General features: G+C 43.6%; 1 protein-coding gene across 3 annotated transcripts in view; it reads right to left on the reverse strand.

Moving 5' to 3' along the window:
- Nucleotides 1–1483: 1483 nt before the first annotated feature.
- MARK4 (microtubule affinity regulating kinase 4) overlaps nt 1484–23088 on the reverse strand; it is a 149023-nt gene continuing 127418 nt past the window's right edge. For 2 of the 3 annotated variants that reach the window (XM_033956549.1, XM_033956550.1), the window contains 5 exons: nt 21434–21648; nt 20263–20366; nt 16121–16387; nt 11684–11728; nt 1484–3266 (listed from right to left, as the gene is read on the reverse strand). In XM_033956549.1, the coding sequence (XP_033812440.1) occupies nt 2933–3266; nt 11684–11728; nt 16121–16387; nt 20263–20366; nt 21434–21648 (965 nt within the window). In that variant the 3' untranslated portion in view covers nt 1484–2932. Of the gene's footprint in view, nt 3267–11683; nt 11729–13932; nt 14013–16120; nt 16388–20262; nt 20367–21433; nt 21649–23088 lie in introns of all 3 variants that reach the window. The other variant, XM_033956551.1, reaches the window with a different exon arrangement.

A 23088-nucleotide genomic window follows, 5' to 3' on the forward strand; every position in this document is an offset into this window, starting at 1 on the left:
CAGAGCCTGACAGTGCAGGGCACTTGAATATTAAGTCGCCTGACATATTCAAGTCAACCATTTTTCCTCCTTTTAGGGGGAAAAAGAGGGTCTCAACTTATATTCGGATTCACTTATATGCGAGTATATACGGTATATGCACAGTATTAGCTTTCAGGCAATCTCTTTTTTTTAATTCTGTGGTTTTAAACCCTAGGCTGAGATAGAGAAAGAAGGAAGTTAATTAGGATCCTATGGGGTTGAATCAGCCTAGGTTAACTTGGAGAAACCTGCCCCCCCCCCTCTTTTAATGGAGGGTTAGTAAGAAAAGGTACAAGACAGATAATTTAATGACCCTACAATGTACTAGAATCTTTTTGGATATAGGGTTGGGGTGTTGTCTGACTGCAGTAGTACTACCGTATTAACCTGAAAATAAGACCTACTCCCAAAATAAGCCCTAGCATGATTTTTGGGGTAGGTCTTAATATAAGCCCTACCCCCAAAATAAGCCCTAGTTGAAGCGCTGGATTAACCGGCAGCAGCGCTTCCCACCGCCCTGCACCCCCCCCCCCCCCCCGCCGACCCTTCCACCCTCCCATCAGAACCACCAACCGCGAGACCGATATACCTTTTTCCAAATGGCTGTGTCGGCAGCAATCTAATCAGGCTGCTTTGCGGCCTTGTCCCTTCAGGGCATTCCTCTGCCGTATCACTGATGATGTCATCAGTAATGCAGCACATGGAATACCCCGGCAGGAGAAGACTGCAAAGCAGCCTTAGATTGCTACCGACGACGCTGCCATTTGGAAAAAGGTATATCGGTCTCACGGTCAGCGGTTCTGATGGAAGGGTCAGCAGTGGGGGGAGGGGGGTTTCACAGTGGGGGGAGGGAGGGATAGAAAGATGCTGCAAGGGGAGGATGGGAAAAAGGGAGGGATAGAAGCTATGCAAGGGTTCTGCTGCACAAAGGATGGGAGGGAGGGATAGAAAGATGCTGTGCAAAGGTTCTGCTGCATGGGGGGATGGGAGGGAGGGAAGGATAGAAAGATGCTGTGCAAAGGTTCTGCTGCATGGGGGGATGGGAGGGAGGGTAGGATAGATGCTGCACATGTGGGGGAGAGGAAGAATTGGGGTGGAAGAGAGGAAGGGAGAGATGATCAATGTACATGAAAAAAAAAAAAGACCTACCCCGAAAATAAGACCTAGTGCATTTTGTGGGCCCCAAATTAATATAAGACAGTGTCTTATTTTTGGGGAAACATGGTACCACATTTGAGAGCACAATTCTAGCTCACAAACTGGGCCACATGGGTCAGGGACATTTCATGCAAGAGATTTTTCCAGAAACTCAAAACATGATACATTCCCTTTACCTACAAAGTGAAAAAAGGAGCTCAAGGTGTCGAGGTAGAAAATGCAGTTGTAGACTCCAACAAAATGTAGCATACTATTTTCCAATGTCTTTAAGATCCATTTTGGAAAATAAAAGTTATCAAAACAGTACATTTTAAGGTTTAATAAATACATTAGATATAAGTACAGGGGTCAAGTATCTGATTTTTGCCTAAATTTCAAGTAAACCCAAAACGTAAAAAAAAGTTCCCTTAATGTCATAAGATTGATCCAATGCTCATTGCATTAGGAAGCAGGCCAGTGACATTAGCCGATGCCCTGAAGCAGACTAACCAAGCAATGCAGTGCAGCCAAGGGGTAGATGCTCAGGACCAGCTCTGATGTCATCATCCTGCACCACTGGAGAGAAGAAGTAGAGGAAATATGTTTTAAAACAAATGTGTCCTTTTACTAAGCTGTGGTAAGTGCTAGAGCACACTTACTGCAGTTTAAAATGGCTCACTGTAGGATGTACTCATGCATCCTGCAGTTTAAATCAGCGCACACTGACGTTGTGCAAAAAATATTTTTTTTGTTGTTGGAGGGTGAGGTTATAGAGTAGGTGTTCCTGTTTTAGTCAGTTAACACATTTACATTGTCATGTGATATCTAGTTAGCACAGGATTATCATGTGAGCCCTTACCACCTATAAAATAGGTGTCAGTATGTGCTCATATGATAACTCTTCAATGGCTGCATTTCCAAATGCAACATTAATGCATGGCCATTATTAGGAAAAATTAAAAAAAAGGCCATGTTCTAGCTGTAGTAAAAATGGCCTTAAGGCATGGGAAAAACCCAAGTAAGGTTGCTCTAATGCACTAATTACCACAGCTTAGTAAAAGGACCCCCAAAGAAAGAAAATGAACATAAAGGAAAAAAAAGGTTATGAAACAAAGGTGTGAAATAATGCATTGCAATTGTCTTTTCAAATCTTTCATTTGGAATAAATCAAAGCTTATTTAAGTAACTCTTTAAAACTGACATTAAAAAAAAAAAAAATCCTAGAAAAAAAGAGCAACCAGGGACAGGGAAAGATGGAAATGACGAACCAAAATGATTGTTTTCCCTATTTCCTAGTCCCTTAAAGATGACATCAAAATGCGGCATCAAATTCTGCCAGCAAATATACAGTGACATCACCACAAAACAGGCCAGAAATTTAAAGGATAACAGAAAAATATGTGCAAATCACTAGAGTCCAAAAATAATACATCTTTTCTCTTAGGGTACAGGGCATGTTGGCTCTTAACATGGTTATATTTATCTCTGAAAGATTTTCCTTTTTCTGATCAGTCTCTTTGTGCTGTAATAAAAAAACAAAATAAGGAAAAAAATTCTCTACTTCTCCCACACCCCCCCCCCCCCAAAAAAAAAAAATTTCATCAGCAGCATTTCTTCTTGTGAAAACAAAATAAAAAATAATTTGAGACAACACAAGAAAACATTGCATGTAATAAGGATCAACATTATTAGGTCCCAAAGAGTAAGTAACAGGATTTGATACAGTCAGATACAATCCCAGCAAAAGCAATCACAGGATGCACTGCTCCCTTTCTCAAAGTTGTAGCTCACTGGAAACTTTTGCCACCATATTCCGGAAAGCCAGAGCAGTCCCTGCAACCCGCCTGAACAGCACCCCGTTGACGCCTGGCCTCTGCAACCGGCAGACCTCCACCTCGAACTGGGAGAAGTGTTCGCTGGCTCCCCTTCCGGCTGTGCAGGAGAGCAGGAAGGGCTCAGCCTGGCGGCAGCGACATCGAACAGCATCCACAGCCTGCCGGATGGCCACCATCATGTCCGCAGGGTCCTGGGTGCTGGTGATCTTCACATTCCAGCTAAATCGGAGCAGCCGTGGCTCTGCTTCTTTTTGATTCCAAGGTAGATTGCCACTAGATGACAGACAGAAATGAGAAAGCTGCCAATCAGAACACAACCATGTTAGCATATATTAGGGTTGTTAACTAGATGGAAGCCATACAGACCAAACTGATTAAGTTCTTATTTTATTCCATTTGCATGCTCAAAGATATAGTTTCTCCTTCTGTAAAAAGTTCAGAACTATAAAGACATGATGCAATAGGGTACAACGAGGAATGGATTTTGATGTGGAACCATTGGCTCAGCATCCAGCCATTTCCTTTCCTCATTCAGTACCAGCTACTACTGTATAATGATCACCACAGCCTCATTCCAAACTACTTAATTCAAAAACAGTTCCAAAACTTTCTAAACACCAAAGGCAGGGCTTAAACTGTGCTCAAGCATAAAGTGGACTTAAGCATGCAATTAGCTTTCTGAAATATGCCCAATGTGGACAGTTTGTAAAGCCCCCTGAATGTGAAACTGAAATCTACTTTCTTGCAAATGTCAGGAACAGTGAAGCAAATTAAAACCTGAGATGCTGCAGCTTAGGAGTGTTAGTGACCTGCTAGGCTGAGCCTGAGTTTCACCAATCTACTGGGTTTATATTTATTAAGGTACTTTCCGGAATATACTGCCCTTTGCAGGACCATCAAGGCAGTTGAGCCTGAGGTGCCGCAGGCTAGAAGGCTGTCAATTGGCTGAGTCTGAGATGGAGGCACTTTGGGCTAGAAGGATTAGTGACTTGCTAGACTGAACCTGAGGGTTGTGGTCACCAAGTAACTGGCTGAGCCTAGGAGTGACCGTGACTTGCTGGGCTGAGTCTGAGTTGCTGCCAGCTCGGAGTTGGTACATTAAATTTAATATTAAATTAGATTTTATGTAAGCTGCTTAGATCGTTTTCTAATGGGCTTTATATCAAATAAATGTGGAACTGAAACTTGCTGGGCTAAGTCTGAAGTGCTGATATTCCAGCTCCCACCATCCCATCTTCCTTCACCCAAACAACTCAGGAGGTAACCCGCACATCCTCTCCCTCTAGACCAGGGATCTCAAAGTCCCTCCTCGAGGGCCGCAATCCAGTCGGGTTTTCAGGATTTCCCCAATGAATATGGCATTGAAAGCAGTGCATGCACATAGATCTCATGCATAGTCTTTGGGGAAATTCTGAAAACCTGACTGGATTGCGGCCCTCAAGGAGAGACTTTGAGACCCTTGCTCTAGACTCACCTCCTCTTACCCAGTCCCACCCTCTCGACCCTCCTTTAACTCCTGACTTTTCTTCCTTCTCTGAATTCACAGGGGAAGAAACCGCATAACTTCTGTCCTGAGCCACTATATGCCCCTCTGACCCCATTCCAACCCCTCTACTTGACTCCAGCTCACATACTGCTATCCTTGCTATCTGTCATATCCCGAGGTCTTCAAACATGCAGTGGTTAAGCCACTTTTCAAAAACCCTTGCTGGACCCCACCTGCCCCTCCAATTATCACCCTGTCTCCCTTTTTCCATTCCTATCCAAGCTACTCGAGCATGGTGTCCTCCGTCACTGCCTTGACTTCCCTTCATCTCAACTGACTCTTTTTTTCAATATTTCTTTATTAAAATTTCAATTTTTCCATGATCCAAAAAATTACTGAATATTAACAGTACAATAACTAAAGTAAAAGACATAAATTTAAAAAATAATGAGGAAATAAATAATTTATCTTGCACTGTTAGATAGTCTCCAATTATATGACGAGGCGGCAAAAACTATCAATGGAGATTACATCACATTATTTTTAAAGGAAAAAAAGTTGGCTGATCCTGCTTTCGGGACTAGTTATCCACTTGCAAAGATTGTGTCTGCAGTTCAAGTGGGTTACTACAGGAAGAAACCACTTTACCTAAAATAAATTTAGTTAACTGTGAAGCTTAAAAAAAACCCACATTTAGCACCCTGAAGGTTGATCATACATTTACAAGGATATCTGAGCACAAATGTAGCCCTTAATTTTAACACCTGGAGTCCAAAAGTAAAACTTGCTTCCTCTTTTACTGAGTAATTCTTGACACATAGGAAAACATTCTAAATTTTTGATTCATAAATAATTTATCCTGATGTTTAAAAAACATTTTGAACAATCAATTTCTATCTGAGTCCAATGCCAGCTGAACAAACAATGTAGTTGAAGCTACCACTACCACATCTGATCTTTCCAAAAAATTTGTTAAATCCAAACTGTCCATTGAAATACCATGTTGATCTTCCACGGTTTTCTTCTTTCCAAAAGGAAGGTAAAAAACTTTAGAAATTGGTGGGTAGGAGGTTTCTGGTACTTTTAAAACCTCTGACAAATATCTCTTAAACATATCAAGAGCTGTAAAAGAACATACTTTAGGAAAATTAATTAATCTGAGGTTTTGTTGTCTAGTAACATTCTCCAATACCTCCAATTTAAAGTTAACATTTCCACTATCTCTCTTCAAATGTTGGCCTTGGTTTTGTAAAGTCTCAATTTTAACTGCTTGTTCTTGAAAATTGCAATCCAATTTTTCCACTCTATCTTCGATGTTTCCATTAGAATTCCAGTACAATGCAAAGTTAAAGTTTGTATCTGATTACCCAGAGAAGATTGTAATAAGGAAATAGCATCTCAACTGACTCTTGGTCCTCTACAATCTGGCCTTTGCTCCCTACACTCCACAGAGACTGCCCTTACCAAAGTCTGTAGTGACCTGCTTCGGGCAAGATCCAAGCGCCTTCAAGTACTTTGTACCTATCTTCGCTGATTGTCCAGCTCCTCTTATTGTAAACCGCCTCGAACTACTATGGCTTTGGCGGTATATAAGAATAAAATTATTATTATTATTATTATTTACTCAATCCTCATCCTTCTTGGCCTATCTGCCGCTTTTGATACTGTTAATCACTCCCTACTTTTTGATACACTGTCCTTGCTTGGATTCCACAAATCTGTCCTCTCTTGGTTTGTCTCCTACCTCTCCCATCGCACCTTTAGTGTTGGTATACCCCAGGGTTCTGTCTTAAGACTTCTTCTCCTCTCCCTTTACACCTCTTCACTCAATGTCCTGATTTTCTCCTATGACTTCCAGTATCACCTACATGCTGATGATTTCCATATCCACCTCTCTACTCCCGAGATTTCACCAAAAATCCAAGATAAGTCTCTACCTGTTTGTCTGACATTGCTGCCTGGATGACCAGCTGCCAGCTGAAACTACACATGTCCAAGACTGAGCTACTCTTCTTTCCTCCTAAATCCTCCACTCTGCCCCCTCTTTCTCCATCTCTGTAAATAATAATATTATCATTCATACCTCCTCTGCTTGTAACCGTCTTCAACTCCGATCTCTCATTTTCTATGAACATCCTAAAGCTTGTCGCTTCTGTCTCTACAACATCACCAAAATTCACCCCTTCCTCTCTGAGAACACTGCTACTATTCAAATCCAGGCTGAAAGCCTACTTTTTTGAAGCTGTGTTTAGGTCCCAACCTAACCAACTTGTAAAGAACCCATTTTCTGCTGGTCTTTCCCTTTATAATCCCCCACCCTATCCACCTCATCAATCCCCTTCTAAATATAGATTCGACTTTTTGTTCAGTGTTTGTCATAATTAGATTGTAATCTCTATTGGGCAGGGACAGCACAGTTACTTACCGAAACAGATGTTATCCGGAGACAGCAGGCAGATATTCTTATGTATGGGTGATGTCATCCACAGAGCCCAGTACCTCTTGGTCTAATTTCAACAGAATTTAACCTTTCTTACTCAGTACAAGCCGCCATAGCTGATCCCAGAAAGCTTTCTATTCAGCAATGCTACCAACAAAAGTGGACACGCTTCATGTCGTGGTATAACCTCCATGACTTGGAGGCTTCATGCTCTTCTATTCCTTCAGTGTTAGATTGCCTTCTCCATTTATCCAACTCAGGACTTAAGACTACTTCGGTCAGGGCTCACCTCAGTGCTATTAGTGCTTTCCATGCTCCTTTCAATAATTAACCTCTGGCCACTCATCTTCTTGTATCCCGGTTTATGAAATGACTTTTCAACTCCAAACCTCCACTCAAGCCCCGTCCAGTTATTTGGAATCTTAATGTAGTCCTTGCCAGGCTGATGAAATCACCATTTGAACCACTGGCATCTGCTCATCTTACGTTTCTCACTTGGAAAGTGATCCTCCTCATCTCCATCACGTCCACTCATCGAGTGAGTGAGCTTCAAGCATTGGTTTGCAACCCACCTTTTACAGTATTTCATCATGACAAAGTGGTCCTCAGAACTCATCCAAAATTTATTCCCAAAGTAGTCACAGGATTTCATTTGAATCAATCCATTGTGCTTCCAGTATTCTTCCCAAAGCCTCATTCTCATCCTGGAAAAACAGCTTTTCACACGTTGGACTGTAAGCGTGCCTTGGCTTACTACATTCAAAGAACTAAGCTACAAAGATCTTCATCGCAACTGTTTGTCTCCTTTGAGCCTAACAGATTGGGACTGCCTGTAACCAAACTACAGTGGAACCTTGGTTTATGAGCATAATTCGTTCTAGAAGCATGCTCGTAAACCAACTTACTCGTCTATCAAAGCAAGTTTCCCCATAGAAATGAATGGAAACTCGTTTTGATTCATTCTACCTCCCCCCCCGAGGCTAACGGCGCTGCTCCATCACCCCCTTCCCTCTGCTCTAACCAGCATCGCACCCCCCCGAGAGAACAAGAGTCAGAAGGCCTTGAGCATGCGCAGATGCTCAAAGCCCAGCCCAGGCAAGAGGAGGGAGCTTTCTTTCACTCGCACAAGCAGCAGATGGGGTAAGGAGCATGTTTGGGAGGGAAGGCGGGCGGATGCCGCTTCCAGCACGGGGGTGTGATGCGGTTCTCGCGGGGAGGGGGGGGGTGCGATGCCGGTTAGAGCGGGGGGAGGTGCTCGTGTATCGGAACATGCTCTGTTTGCGAGGCAAAAGTTTGCCAAGTGTTTTGCTCGTCTTGCAAACCGGGTTACTTGCAAACCGAGGTTCCACTGTATTTGTTCATGGTTAGTGGCCTGCATCTCCTTTTGCTATGTTCAGGGTGGGTTACAGCTCCAGGGACATCCGAGCTCTGGCAGCATCAGTAGCTTTCCAATGTTCCACTCCCATTGATGAAATCTGCAAAGCAGCTACTTGGTCCTCAATTCATACATTCACATCTCACTACTGTCTAGAATCCTATTCTAGACGAGATGGTCGTTTCAGCCAAGCAGCATTACAGAATTTATTTTCTTCCTAATGGTCAACTCTCCCTCCATCCCATTTCAGTAAGCTAGGGAGTCCCACATGTGAGAATATGCTGCCTGCTTGTTATCATAACAGGTGTTATCCGGAGACAGCAGGCAGATATTCTCACATCCCTTCCATCTCCTCTGGTTGGCTTCTTAGCTTATTTACGGAACCGAGGAACAGACATCGGGTGGGAAGGCACTCGCGCATGCACAGTGCAGGCAGTCTCAAATCTTCGCAAAACTTAACGTGACAGTGCACTTTTCACTGTTCATACTGGGCTCCGTGGATGATGTCACCTACATGTGAGAATATGCTGTCTGCTTGCCCTAGGATAATGTCTCTCGCGTGTTTAATGTACAGTGCTGCGTGTGTCTGGTAGCACTACATTGTTGTTGTATTATTATTACTTATAATTTTTATAGCACTACTAGACATACACAGCACTGTACATCAAAACAATGAAGAGAGAGTTCCTGCTCAAAAGAGTTTACAATCTAGTCAAGATAGACAAACTGTACAAGAAGGTGAATATATACACAGTGCTCAGGTGGGGGAATTACAGAGGGACCCTTGTTCACATTAGAGAGCTGCACAGGAACAGGGATCCCGTGAGGACGCCCCCTAGGGTTGTGGGGATCCCGTGGGGACGCCCACTAGGTTTGCGGGGATCCTATGGGGATGCCTCCTAGGGTCGCGGGGATCCTGCGGGGTTCCGATGCAATCGAGCCACGAGGCTCGTCTTCTTTTCCCTACTTGCCCTGCCGCAGCACACAGCCGATCGGAAGTCTTCCACGATGTCAGCGCTGACGTCAGAGGGAGAGCTTAAACAAAGCCCTCCCTCCAACATCAACGGGAAGACTTCCGGTCGGCTGTGTGCTGCGGCAGGGCAGGTAGGGAAAAGAAGACGAGCCTCGCGGCTCGAGCTCCATTTTGCTTGCAGATGAGGGCTGGGAGGCAGAACACAAAAGGAGGGAGGGAGTGCGTTATTGGCACAAGGCATGAACTTGGGAGAGAGGATGGAGGAAGGGAGGGAAAGAGGTGGGGGAGGGAGTGCGTTTTGGACACAAGGCATGAACTTGGGAAAGAGGATGGAGGAAGGGAGGGAAAGACATGCTGAGGTGGGGGAGGGAGTGCGTTTTTGGACACAAGGCATGAACTTGGGAAAGAGGATGGAGGAAGGTAGGGAAAGAGATGCTGAGGTGGGGGAGGGAGTGCGTTTTTGGACACAAGGCATGAACTTGGGAAAGAGGATGGAGGAAGGGAGGGGAAGAGGTGGGTGAGGGAGTGCGTTTTTGGACACAGAAGGCATGAACTTGGGAGAGAGGAAGGGAAGGAAAGAAATGCTGAATTGGGGGAGGGAATGCATTTTTGGACACAGAAGGCATGGACTTGGGAGAGAGGAAGGGAGGGAAAGAGATGGTTGTGTACACGGGGAATGGAAGAAAGGAGAATTTTTGGTCATAGGGAGGGAGTGAGGTACAGATGAGAGGGAGAAATATTGTGGTTGAACGGACAGATTGAAATAGATGCAAGAGGGAGGAATGTTGGACATAGTGGTGAAGGGAATGGAGGGAGAGATGTGGCATGATGCTGGAGAGGGGTGATAGAAGAAGAAATGTTGGGCATGAGACTGTGGACAGGGGCGAAAGATGAGAAAGGGATAAATGCTGGACCATGGTAGGAGGAACCAATGGACAGCAACAGAAGAATTTACAGAAGATGAGAAAGCGGAAAAAAGAAACTGGGACCAACTTTATGGAAAAGTAAGTCTCCAGACAATAAAAGGTAAAAAACGGAATTTATTGACTAAAATATGTTAGCTTTGGGAAATGTATATAGTAGATGTCTTTGTATTGTATTCAAAAGAAAAGGAAATGCATTTCTGGTTTTATTTCTACAGTGTTGAAGTACTTGCTGACCCTTGCTGTGACTGGTGGGGATCCCCAAGCACCGCCAGCAGAGGACCTCCTCTAGAGACGACCAGAACACCCCTCCACCAAGCACAGCAGTCACTGGCAGCATCCATGAGCCACTGAGGTGCCAGCATCTGTGACTCAGGGACGCTACTGCTGCCTGCCAAGCTTGGCAGAAGGGACCCCCGGCCAACTGCAAAGGAAGTCCTCAGCTGACAGCTTGGAGGTTCTCATCAGCTGAGTATTTATATTTACATTAGAGGCTCTGGTAGAAACCCGTTTACAAAGTATGTATTATTACCAATTAATATTTCCAAATTAATAAAGTCTCTTTGCTTATTTGTAAATGGGTCTCTACCAGAGCTTTTAATTCAGTAGCATAATTAAATGAAATAACTATTTCTGAAGTTTATAGGGACGGGTGGGATATCTGTCCCCGTGCAACTCTCTAGTCCACATCCTTGTAACCTCATGCTTAAACTGCTGCAATTTAATTAAAACAGATCTCCCACTGAACCGCTTCGCTCCACTGCGATCTCTGCAAAATTCTGATGTATGACTCATCTCCTGCCAACCTCGCTACACTCACATTACCCCTCTCCTCAAATCACTTCAACTGGCTCCCTATCCGCCTTCACATTCGGTTCAAACTCCTGTTACTAACGTACAAGTGTGTTCATTCTCTCTTCTTTGTCTCTCTTTATACTCCTCCCCGAGAACTATGTTCCTCAGATAAGTTACTTTTATCTGAACCCTTCTCCTCCACTGCCAATTCCAGACTTTGTTCCGTTCACTTTGCTGCCTCGTATGCTTTGAATAGACAACCTGAATCCTTGCATCACCCCCTTTTCCTTGTTCAAAAATAGACTGATATCCCACCCTTTTGAGATTGCCTTCCATGCATAACTCTCTCCCTCTGCTTATCCCAGTAGCCAGCCGTTTAAACATTCCCTGCTAACTGTAACCCCTACTCTGGCATCCTGTTTATCTGTCATTCAAGCAGGGCCTGTCTCCTTTGTGACTATGTACAGCGCCGCGTACATCTGGTAGCAATTAATAGTAGTAGAAGCAACTTGGGCTGAGCTTGAAATGTTACAGGCTGAATGGATCAGGGACTTACTGGGCTGAGCAGTAGTGCAAGACTCTCCCAAAAGAAATCCAGACTAAAAAACCTCTTTGAGTTCATGTCAGCTAGGCAAGATGGAACTATGTCTAAATACAAACATTCTATAACAAGAGTAGAGTAGAGATGGTGCTGGTACCTTGTGATCGGAGATCTCCCGATTCTCTCAGGTTCGTCTGCGACCCTGCAGCAAAGGGGGGAATGAAAGAAGCATTTTGACCATCAGCAGCAGTTTTAATGCAGGGTTCTTTTGTGACTAAGGGAGAGGTGCTGAGAGCCTGGCATAGCCTATCAAACAAAATTGCACAGCTTAGGACTGAAAGGAGGAGGGTTTCAGGAGCTGATGGTATCAGACATTATAAAGTTACTGCAACATAAACCTTCCCACACCCAGATCTGAAGTTTCCTACAGGGTCTCCATTCTGCCACATTTGGGAAGGCTAACTCCTGTCCATGCCTTCACCTGCCAGCTGGATGCAACGTGCATCAGCACTCAAATGGCTGACCCATGCCGGGACTACGCCAAAGTATATTTCTGCCCAACTACTTTTCATCCCTAGCCATCCTTCCTAAGTCCCTTCAGGCTCCCCCTCCCCCATAAGGGATCATTGTATGAACTAGGCTGTTAGCTCCCTTGGACAAGAAATTCAAATCTGGAAGTCTTCCATGCCAAATAGTGACCTAGTCAAGCTGTTGGTTCCCTACCTTTAATGTGATTGTAAAAACTATATTTAGTGGTGAGCAATCAGCTGGGGCATTTCCTGCTGCCTCTCAGACCCCAGTCCAGATGGGGCTGCAGTTGACACTTGACTTGGAGCATCAGAAGCAGCTGGATGCAGCTTCAGTTATTGAAGAGGAGAAGAATAGTGGAAGATGCTGTGAGACCCTTGGTATTTCCTCAGAGCTCTGTTAACAGCATTACTGGCAGTCAGTTTTGACATTACCAGTAGTGCCATCAGGATCTGGCATTTTATGGAGTAGATGTGAGCTGGAATAACAGCAGACATGCAAAGTACACTACTAGAGACTTTAGAGTTTCATCCCAGGAAAGGCTGTCATGGATCCATCAAATTTAAGGGTCGGAAGGGATGTCTCTAGGTCCATCCACCTCTCCTCAGACAGGATCCTCTGTACCTCAACTACTCGATAGATAATTACCAAACATACTCTTAAGTCTCTCTCCCTTCTCATGATATAGCGTCTCAGTGGAAGGGCTGTGTGCCCTCATATAGTAAGATCTGCAGTTTGCTCTTGAGATTTGCCAGGTTGATGCTGCGAAGGCAACACTCACAATCCCTAGGGGGAAGAAGTAGACTTGGGTACTATACATTGGTGGCAACTAATGGCTGGAGTTAAGAGTGCATGTGTATCCAGGTTCTGGAGAGAACTGCAGCCTGTGACTCCCTGGCCAAGCATGGTTATTGAGGCCTTTTCAAGTTATAGTGCCTCTACACTAACAACAATGTTGTATAGCGCACTGAGCTTCATGAAGCAGGCAGTGTGTGAAGAGAGGAGACAAGCATGACCAAAATAAGAACTGGGGAAGCACTGAAAGCCATTCAGGAGGTGGAAGTGGATGTGATATTATGTGCAATGTGTGTCCTGCACAAAGCCAGGCTCAGCTATCAGTGCCTGTTAATGCCCACAATTCAAGGCTTAGCTAGGAAGAAGCAGCGTAAGTAATTACAAATATGTTTTGAAAAAAGAGTTACTGCACATTTAAAAGTCACTGCTAGTCTTTCATGTTGTGTCTAAATGCTGAGAGCAGAGCCCATGTGCTGGTCTGGATGTGAGTATTAGGCAATGGTGACTCTTTTTTCTGTTTCACTGATTGGGAAGCACCTGCTTAAGCTAGATGGAAGGGAGGTTAAAAATGTCAGAAGTTGTTAATGAAAGTTCTGACTCGCTCCAGGACCAGATGCAGGACACAAGAATCAGTCCTGGATCTCTTGAATGGAATAGCCATCTGGTTGGCCAAGGTGACTTGCGAATGTTCTCCTTCCCTCTTTGTAGAAAGCTGCTAACCCCATGCTAAGGCCAGATTTGCCTCTATCTGATGTTACTCCCTGCATCTCATGCTCCCCCAGGCAGGCAAGTTGCTGCTACATTTGAGAAGGAATTACGGGAATATCAACCAAAGACAAGACAGTGCACTACAAAGAGAGAAGGAGAGAAAGATTTTAAAAATGGAAGAAACTGAAAGAGATCCCAGAAGAGACAGTGAGAAAGATGGGAAAACAAGACAATGAGGCAGGAGCATGTAAAACAGAGGGGAACAACACAAAAACAAGAAAGGGTAGAGGAAAGCTGAATGAAAAGGATAGAGGAAAAGGAAAAAGGAGGAAAGAAAGAAAGAGAAGAACTTGGAGAGAATGAGAGGAGACTTACTGATTTTGGGTCCTTGAGGCAAAGAAGCGCCAGAGACACACCTGTTAGAGTTCTGCCGCTTAGACGGGTCAAGAGTGACCCTGAAAACAGAGAAAAGTGAGAGTGAGGTAGGGCGGAGAGAGGAGGAGGACAGAAACCTCCAGAGGTCAGGAGGAAAACAGGCAAAAAACCCAACTCACTGGGGAGCCTTGGGGCAGGAGATGAGAATACAAGAACCGGGACAAGCATGTCATTCAGAAAGATCCTCTAGTAGGCTCCCCTCTCCCCCTGGTAACTGAAACAACAAATTCTTCAATCTGTACACCCCCGTGCCTTCCAAAACTTCTACAGTCTTAATAGGGGCATCTCCTGCTCCCTGTGCTCAAAGGCTCGGACAATGGTACTCCTCTCCCCAGTAGCAAATTTATTAAGATTATTATCTTGACAATTCCACATTTCTCACTCCTAGATGCTCCTTGTCTACGATGTAGCAGGCTAGAATGTTTGCCATACACAGCCCAAGGTGCAGCGCTGAAGTAACCATACTGGTCCTGGCTCCTGAATGAAGGAGTGGTCTAGTGGTTAGAGCAGCTGCTTTAGCACCCTGGAGTTGTGAGTTTGATTCCCACTGCAGCTCCACTTCATGGCCCCAGGTACAAAATAAGTAAACTGCTTTCATTGTAACCAGACAGAAAAAGCGTTCTATCAAGTCCCATCCCCTTTATCCTATTATTCAAAGGAAATGTTCTACAAGAGCTTTCGAGTCCATACAGGATTCCCTTTTCTGAGGGAGACACTGAAGTTGCCTCTATGGTCTCCTGGGGCTCATGTACATCACCTCTGCAGAATTCTCATGTTAGGCCTTCATTGCCTGCTGAGAAAGTCCTAAAATTTCTTGAAAGAAACTGAGCAGGTACCAGTCATTAGATTTGATTAAGGATGTGGTCACTGCAACTTGCAAGCCAATGCTGCCTTTTCCTGTGCTTAGAATGGACATGTGTACGTACAGCAAGGACACTGCCAGAGTGAAGTGGAGGAACCCTTGGGCTGTTTGTTTCTGATATTTATAGTACACATTGATCTGTCTATACAGGGCAAGAGGAGAGCATCAAAGTAAAATTAATTTGTAGCAAGGGCAGATAAAAATTGTTACAAATGTGTGAGCAATAAGTGATTCCTGTGGCCCTTCCTATCATTTGTCTGTGTTCACTGATCCTCATCTTGAGATATTCTGGTTTAAAGCAAGAAGAGGTTAAGCGACTTGCTGAAGGTTGCAGAGAAGGTGCTGGTTATGGGAATGAAATTAGAGAGAAGCCCCTACAGGGACTGGAAGCCACCCAGACCACAACAGTAAGCACTAAATAGGTGGACTCGCCAGTGTGAAGGAGCAACCAGCTGCAACCTAAGTAGTACTGCTTACATAGCTGCAATAATGAGTGATGCATGAGTAAGATACTGACAAAGGGTACAAGCATCTCACAAAGTTAAAGGGATGGGTTGCAATAGGTGACTTCTGCAGAAAGATGGAGCTTCAATAGGTAATGTCCCCAAAGGATTGTGCAAAATAAGCAACTGCAAATAGGTAGGATCTCTGGAGAAAGGCATCCCCTGTGTCACAGAAGAGCTCTCCTGAGGGACAGGCATCCCATAGTGCTGAAGCTGAGATCTCCTGAGAGATGGGATCCCACATGCCACTGAGGAATGGGCATCCCATGATGCTGAAGCTGAGCTTTCCTGTGAGATGGGGATCCCGTGTGCAACAAGTAAGTTCTCCTAAGACAGTGTTTCTCAACCCAGTCCTTGGGGCATACCCAACTAGTCGGGTTTTCAGGACACCCACAATATATATGCATGAGACAGATTTGCATGTACTGTCTTGGTATGCAAATTGTTCTCACGCATATTCAATGTGAATATCCTGAAAACTCCAAGTACTGGGTTGAGAAGCACTGTCCTAAGAGATGGGCATCCCTAGGTGCTGAAGATGAGTTCTGTGGAAAGATGAACCTCCCAAGCAACCACAATACCCTTAAGTGCCCTACCCCTTTCTTAAGCAAGCACATATGCACCGTTCTCTTCTAAATATATATTTCATTACGACCAGAAAGTGACACCACAAGCTGAAGGGCAGTGTTAGTTTCAGACCATACAACTGAATTCTTCCCTTGTCCCCACCTCATGGAATGTGTGATCTCAGCCTCCATCTTACCTTCGGGTCAGCTTAGACGTCAGCTTGGTGAAGAGGTTGGAGGTGGCCCGGCTTCTACTCTGGGGCAGTGGTGTGGCCTCATGAGAGAGCGTGGGGGAGGTGGGGGGCCCATTTTGGACAGTGCCCCGCCGGTCCCGCACTTGTCCACCATGGAAGGTGCTACGAATGTTAGTTCCCCGGGACAGGCGGGTCCGGTCTGAGGAGGAGGAAGATGTGGCAATGCTGTGGGTGGAAGGGGATGCAGGGGGCACCCGGCTCGATATGGAACTGTTGGGAAAGCACAAAAAGGGATAGTCAAGACACAAGTTTCAAAGCCCTTTTGCTCCCTGCAAACAGCACTGCTCAGCTCTGAAGTCTCCAAGCTTGGCCCAGGAAAGCCGTTAGTTTTGATGTCTTCTCTACAGTAACAGACTTTCACCATGCTTATTTTCCCTGTAATCCCAATTTGTACTTCCCTATAACTAATGTAGTTCGTCCCCTTTTTTCCTTCTGTATTAAGTTAGTCCTTGTCTAAGTTGGTTTAAATTTTAAGCTGTAACATAATGATTATGTTTTCATTATCATTAGGTACTTTTTTATGATTATGTTTTCATTATCATTAGGTACATTTTTTTATGATTATGTTTTTATTATTATTATGTACATCGCCTAGAAGTTTTATAGGCGATACTATCAAATTTTAAATAAACCTGAAACTGAGACAGAAAAAAGACAAAGGATGTCTCTGTGAGAGTGGGAGAGCTGGCCGAGTCCATTCCAAGTCTGCAAGATGTGAACTGACACACACACAACTACACAAACAAACTACAGAGGAACATGTATCACAGACACACAAGCAGAGGGCAAACGGAAATGATTACATAAGAACAAATTGGTTTTACTTCTAGAACTCATATGGCTAATCCATGATGGAACTACCCCAAGCTACAAGGCAGCAAAAATTGACCCTACCATCTCCGATCTACTGATCAAATCAACAGACATTAAAATATTCCGAAAAGAAATCAAAACTCATCTCTTCAAAAAACACTTCCCATCACTAGAAAATACTCTCATGAACATCACCAACACCACCACAGCAACACCTCAACATTGTACAACCCACAACTGTATAATTTCTATTCATCACAATAACCTATTATAAATCTACTCTTTGTTTTTCTATTCTCCTGGAAATATTCCAGACTAACAATTGTAACATGATACATTCTTGACTCTATGTACTGTAATACTCCTGGAAATGTTCCAGTCTTCTAACTTGGAATCCGCTTAGAACCGCAAGGCACAAGCGGAATAGAAATCACTAATGTAATGTAATGTAACATGCTACCTTTTAGACTGATGAATTCAGGGTGCTGATGGTACAATGAGCCTTATGAATGAATAATGGGCTGAAAAACAGAAGCAGCCACATCCTCAAAGCCCAGAAAAGCATACGAGAATGACAACGTGTCAATTCACAGATTAGGAATTGTGGTTTTGGAATTCCCGCTTGCACTTTGGATCCTTGCATCAGATAACAGCTGTAGCTGAGAATAGATCTCTCTCTTTCCCACACTACCCTGTTAAAAATTGCCCAGCTTCCTCTATGGATAATGTCTCCATGCCCTTTAGAGCACAAGTAAGAAAAGGAGTGGTTGCCCCAGGTACATTAGATAAGATCGTGAGCCTGCCAGGACAGACAGGGAAAAATGGTTGAGTACCTGAATAACCTCATGTAAACCGTTCTGAGCTCTCCTGGGAGAACGGTATAGAAAATTGAATAAATAAAGAAAGAAACATAGTAATATAGTAACATAGTAGATGACGGCAGATAAAGACCCGAATGGTCCATCCAGTCTGCCCAACCTGATTCAATTTAAATTTATATATATATTTTTTTTCTTCTTAGCTCTTTCTGGGCGAGAATCCAAAGCTTTTCCCGGTACTGTGCTTGGGTTCCAACTGCCGAAATCTCTGTTAAGACTTACTCCAGCCCATCTACACCCTCCCAGCCATTGAAGCCCTCCCCTGCCCATCCTCCACCAAACGGCCATACACAGACACAGACTGTGCAAGTCTGCCCAGTAACTGGCCTAGTTCAATATTTAATATTATTTTCTGATTCTAAATCTTCTGTGTTCATCCCACGCTTCTTTGAACTCAGTCACAGTTTTACTCTCCACCACCTCTCTCAGGAGCGCATTCCAGGCATCCACTACCCTCTCCGTAAAGTAGAATTTCCTAACATTGCCCCTGAATCTACCACCCCTCAACCTCTGGTTTTACCATTTTCCTTTCTCTGGAAAAGATTTTGTTCTACGTTAATACCCTTCAAGTATTTGAACGTCTGAATCATATCTCCCCTGTAGAGGGAACGTCCACATGGATTTTCTGCAGGTACCTTTTCACTTACTTCAAAGTAGGCGCAAATGTATATGATGCAGGTCACACCCCACAAGGGGTTTCCCTTTGAAAATATTTTTCTAGGTCCATGGGAAGGTTATACCCGCAGGCCTACAAGTCATAAGGCTTAGTTTAAAAATTGCCTCATAATTCAGAAAAATGCACAGACACCCACACTTAGAGGAACAGACTTAAGTACAGGTAGATTCACAAAGAAAAGTGAATAGACAGATAAGAACCCTATTGTACAAAGCTGTGATAATGTAAATAGCATTCACTGCATGGTAAAAAGTGCTATTGCAGACACAATGGGTCCAATATTTGACTGCCCGCCACTGGCGTTCAAACCAGATATTCAATGCTGGGCAGTTTTTATCAACCGGCACTGAATATCCAGGTTTTTCCACGCTGGCTAGCACATAGCTGGTTAAGATGATATTCAGACTTAACCAACCATGGCTTATTTGCCTGCTAAGGCTGACAGCTTAAAACTCTGAACATCGGGACTTAAGCAGCCATGTCCCTGGAACACCTCCAACACTGTTGGCTTTTTTTCCCAGCGCTAATCAAGCTTTTTCAACAAAGTGGGAATGGAAATAATGCCCCCAATTTTTTTCTCACAGACCCTAAATCAGACGAAGTGCAGCCACAGAATCAGCTGCATGGCATGCAAAGGCACTGGTAAAGCAGCACACTTGCATGTCAAAACCCTACTTTGGAAATTTTAACTTCCCTTTTGAGAACACTGGCAGGCTAATAAGAAATAAGAATAACCATACTGGACTAGACTAATGGTCCATCCCTGTTTTCACAGTGGCCAATTCAGAGTACAAGTACCTGGCAGAAACCCAAATAGTAGCAAGTTTCAAGTTTATTTTAATTTGATGAATCGCTTGTTCAAATTTACTAAGCGAGTTACAATAGAAAAAAGATAAACATATATTTAGACATATCGTTTAAAATTTAAAAATTAGACCCACAAACTTACAGACTAATTGATACATAAGGAATGGCGGGATAGAACTAGAATTCAATGCTTTAAAGTAGAAAAAAGAACCATAGATGGAAAAAACATTAGGGAGGGAGTAGTATAAACCTGGAGGGTAACTAATTTAAGATTTGAGCATAATTTAAAGATTAAAAGCGTCTTTAAAAAGGAAACTTTTAAAGTTATTTTTAAAACAGCTAAGATCATTTTCCTCTCTTATATATTGGGGCAAAGTGTTCCAAAGTTGCGGAGCCATCACCGAAAACATATAATGTCGTCGAGTTCCGATAACTTTCAGGGAGGGGAGTCCTATGAGCTTTTGGTTAGTAGAGCGGTTAGCAACATTCCATACTACTGATCCCCGAGCAAGCAGTGACTTCCCCCAATAGCAGTCTATGGACTTTTCCTCCAGGAACTTGTCCAAACCTTTCTTAAACCCAACTATGCTAACTGCTGTTACCACATCCTCTGGCAATGAATTTCACATCTTAACCAATGCCCTACCAATGCTCTCGGGATGCTGGAGAGTCTTCCTTCCGCTCAAAAATGTCTCTTGCACAGAGTTAAGGGTTGCCTGGGGCTAGCTAGCAACATTTGGATTGGCAGAAGCAAGCAGAAATTGCTCCTGCCCCCAACATGACCCTCAGGGATTATATGACAGGCTTGGAGAGGATAGGTATTCATATGGAAGGAGGGGTTATGACCTATGGAATGGGGCTTGGCTTAATCACTGCAGGGCATATGGGCAAGAGGATGAGCACCTCAGTACCTGTTTTCCTTGCCATTCTGTAGAAGTGAATGCCTGTCACTTCCCGGGCGTTCTGTACATACATATGTGTTTCTCCGTGTCATGACGCTGGATGGTATATTATTCTGGAAAACAGGAGGTAAAGTATGAGGTAGAGGCATGGAACACTCCTTCAGGTCTGGAGATTTCCTTTCATCCACACACTGCCACAGGTTGGAGATCCAACTGAAGGCCAGTCTATGGAACCAATTTTCTGGGTAGCCTTTGGGTTTGGATTTGGTGGGATATAAGAAATGAAAGATATCCTCTGGGAGGCTAACAAGTGTGTTGGGGGGGGGGGGGGAGGTTTCAGTGTGAGAGTGCAGAAGCAAAGACAAGGCTCGAGAGTAAGGGGTTCTCAATTCAGTCCTTGGGACACACTCAACCAGTCAGGTTTTCAGGATATCCACACAGGAAATACATAAGCTAAATTCACAAGCACTTTGTCCATTGTTGTAAATCTACTTTGGAGGAAAGGCGGGAGATGGGAGGTATGATAGAGACTTTTAAATACCTATGTGATGTAAATGTGAATGAGTCAAGTTCTGGAAAGAGAGGGCATAGGTTGAACTTAAGAAGTGATAAGCTCAGGAATAATCTAAGGAAATACTTTTTTTTTACAGAAAGGGTGGTAGATGCATGGAACAGTCTCCCAGAAGATGTGGTGGAGACAGATTGTGTCTGAATTCAAGAAAGCCTGGGATAGGCATGTGGGATCTCTTAAAGGAAGAGATAATGGTTGCTGTGGATAGGCAGACTGGATGGGCCAATTGGCCTTTATCTTCCATCATGTTTCTATTGCATGCATATTCACTGTGCTTATCATGAAAAACTGACTAACTAGATGTGACTTGAGGACTGAACTGGGAACCACTGCTTGAGAGCAAGATCAGCAATCATACACATCATCAACCCCTGCTCTGGATGGCATATTTTCATTACATTGGTTGTGGTTATATTGCATTATAAACTCTTGGCTTCAGTCTTTGGTGAATGCCTCTTACAGTCTCTAAGGGCCCTTGCTTTACAGCTTCTCAGCTCTGTTCTCCCAGTGTACAGCCTCCCAGTTCTAGCCCCTCATAGACTCTGATGCGCACCCAATCATTTCTGGTCCTTGAGGGCAGCCTGTATAGATCCCAGATTCAGTCCTCACCGTGTTAATGGAGATCTCCTTCCTGCGATCTGGAATCTCAGATTTATTTGGGTTGTTGGCACTACTGACCATAGGGCTGGATGGTGGGATGCCCCGCGTACTGCCCACCACGCTACAGCTGGTCTTACGTGATGGCATTCGCTCCTCCTTCAGCTCCCCATCTCCTGTGCTGGTAGGGCTCCGTTTTGGGTGCATGGGGACTGGAGAAGGGCCACCTGAGAAAAACCAAGAAAGCAATATACTATAAACAAGAGTACAAGAAGAAGTGAATCACTATTATTAGGGCAGGGGATTTGTATGATGCGTCTAACACATGGCCTTTGGCTTTTGACCTCCATATTCACATCTACCATCAGTTTCCAAATGCCTAATTGGGACTGGCTAAGAAAATACTCGTCTTATGGTTCATAATGTGGCATGTTGTGACATGATATCTGAGCCTTGCTAGGATTTTGGTTAATGTGCTCAAGGAAATCACAGTTTAAAAGGTCCTGTTAGCCATTTTTGTTGCAAATTTTAAAACCAGAGCACATTCTTTAATCTCTCTGCTCTGATGGCACACTGTTGCTTTGGGGCATTTTCTGTGAGTATTGGACACAATTAACTGAAAGCAACAAACCAATACAAAGGCCTGCCATCTAGCAAATATATATCTATTATTATATAACCAGTATGAGCTGTTGGCATAAGCCGAAAGGTGCAGTTTACTAATTGAAAGTTTTTGGCCATTTGCAAATCGGCAAGAATTTTCAAGTCACGTTTGAAGTTATATTTCTCTTATTATTTGACAAAACTCATTCCAAAAGGTTTGTATGAAAATATTGTCATTATAATTAGTGTAGAGAGTAAGTTTATGTGCTTATGTTTTGTTTTTGCACCACACTTGTTGAAATTAGGTTATGTTGTTTGAGGTTCTGTGATGGGGTAGAAGTGCTCTCAACCCAGAGGCCAGCGCTAAGAAGCTATATACTAAGACTTTCTGGGTATAAGCTCTTCCCAGCAGGCCAAGCAAAGCAACCTCATTTTCATTCCGTGGGGACCAAGGTTCCAGAGGAGCCCGAGTGACTGGAAGTGCCTGAGTGACCGCTCAACAGGTTCACATGGTGCTGTAAGGGCATCCCAAAAGTCAAGTGAGAAAAATGTGATGTCTACTTGTACTTTACCCCAAAGTCTAACTGTTTCCAGAACTTCCATCAATAATATTGGCCTAGCTTATGTGGCTGCATGTATGTGTGGGGCATAGTTGTACATGGTTGCCCTGAAGCTACACACCAAAAACTCTCAAAATTTACAAAAATTAGGAAACAGGGTTGTTTCTTGTTGCATTATGAGTATATTTATGGGTTGAAAAATTTTTTTGTGTCAAACTATAAATTTATAAAATTATGTAGAGAACACTAATGTAAAAATGATAGTAAAATGATCAAAAATACAAGGAAAAAGACCTCAAGACTATCGTATTTATGCCTTTGTGTCAATACAACACATATTAGGGCATAGATAAGTGATTTGTTATATATTTTTGACTGCATTGTGTGGATAAGTTAAAAGTCAAACACACACACAAAAAAATCAATGAAAACAGTAAAAAACATATAAATAAAGTATATAGTTCTAAACGAGGTTTTTTGATCTATGATAAGACTATATGCCCT

Source organism: Geotrypetes seraphini, chromosome 8, assembly GCF_902459505.1.
Source record: "Geotrypetes seraphini chromosome 8, aGeoSer1.1, whole genome shotgun sequence".
NCBI lineage: Eukaryota > Metazoa > Chordata > Amphibia > Gymnophiona > Dermophiidae > Geotrypetes > Geotrypetes seraphini.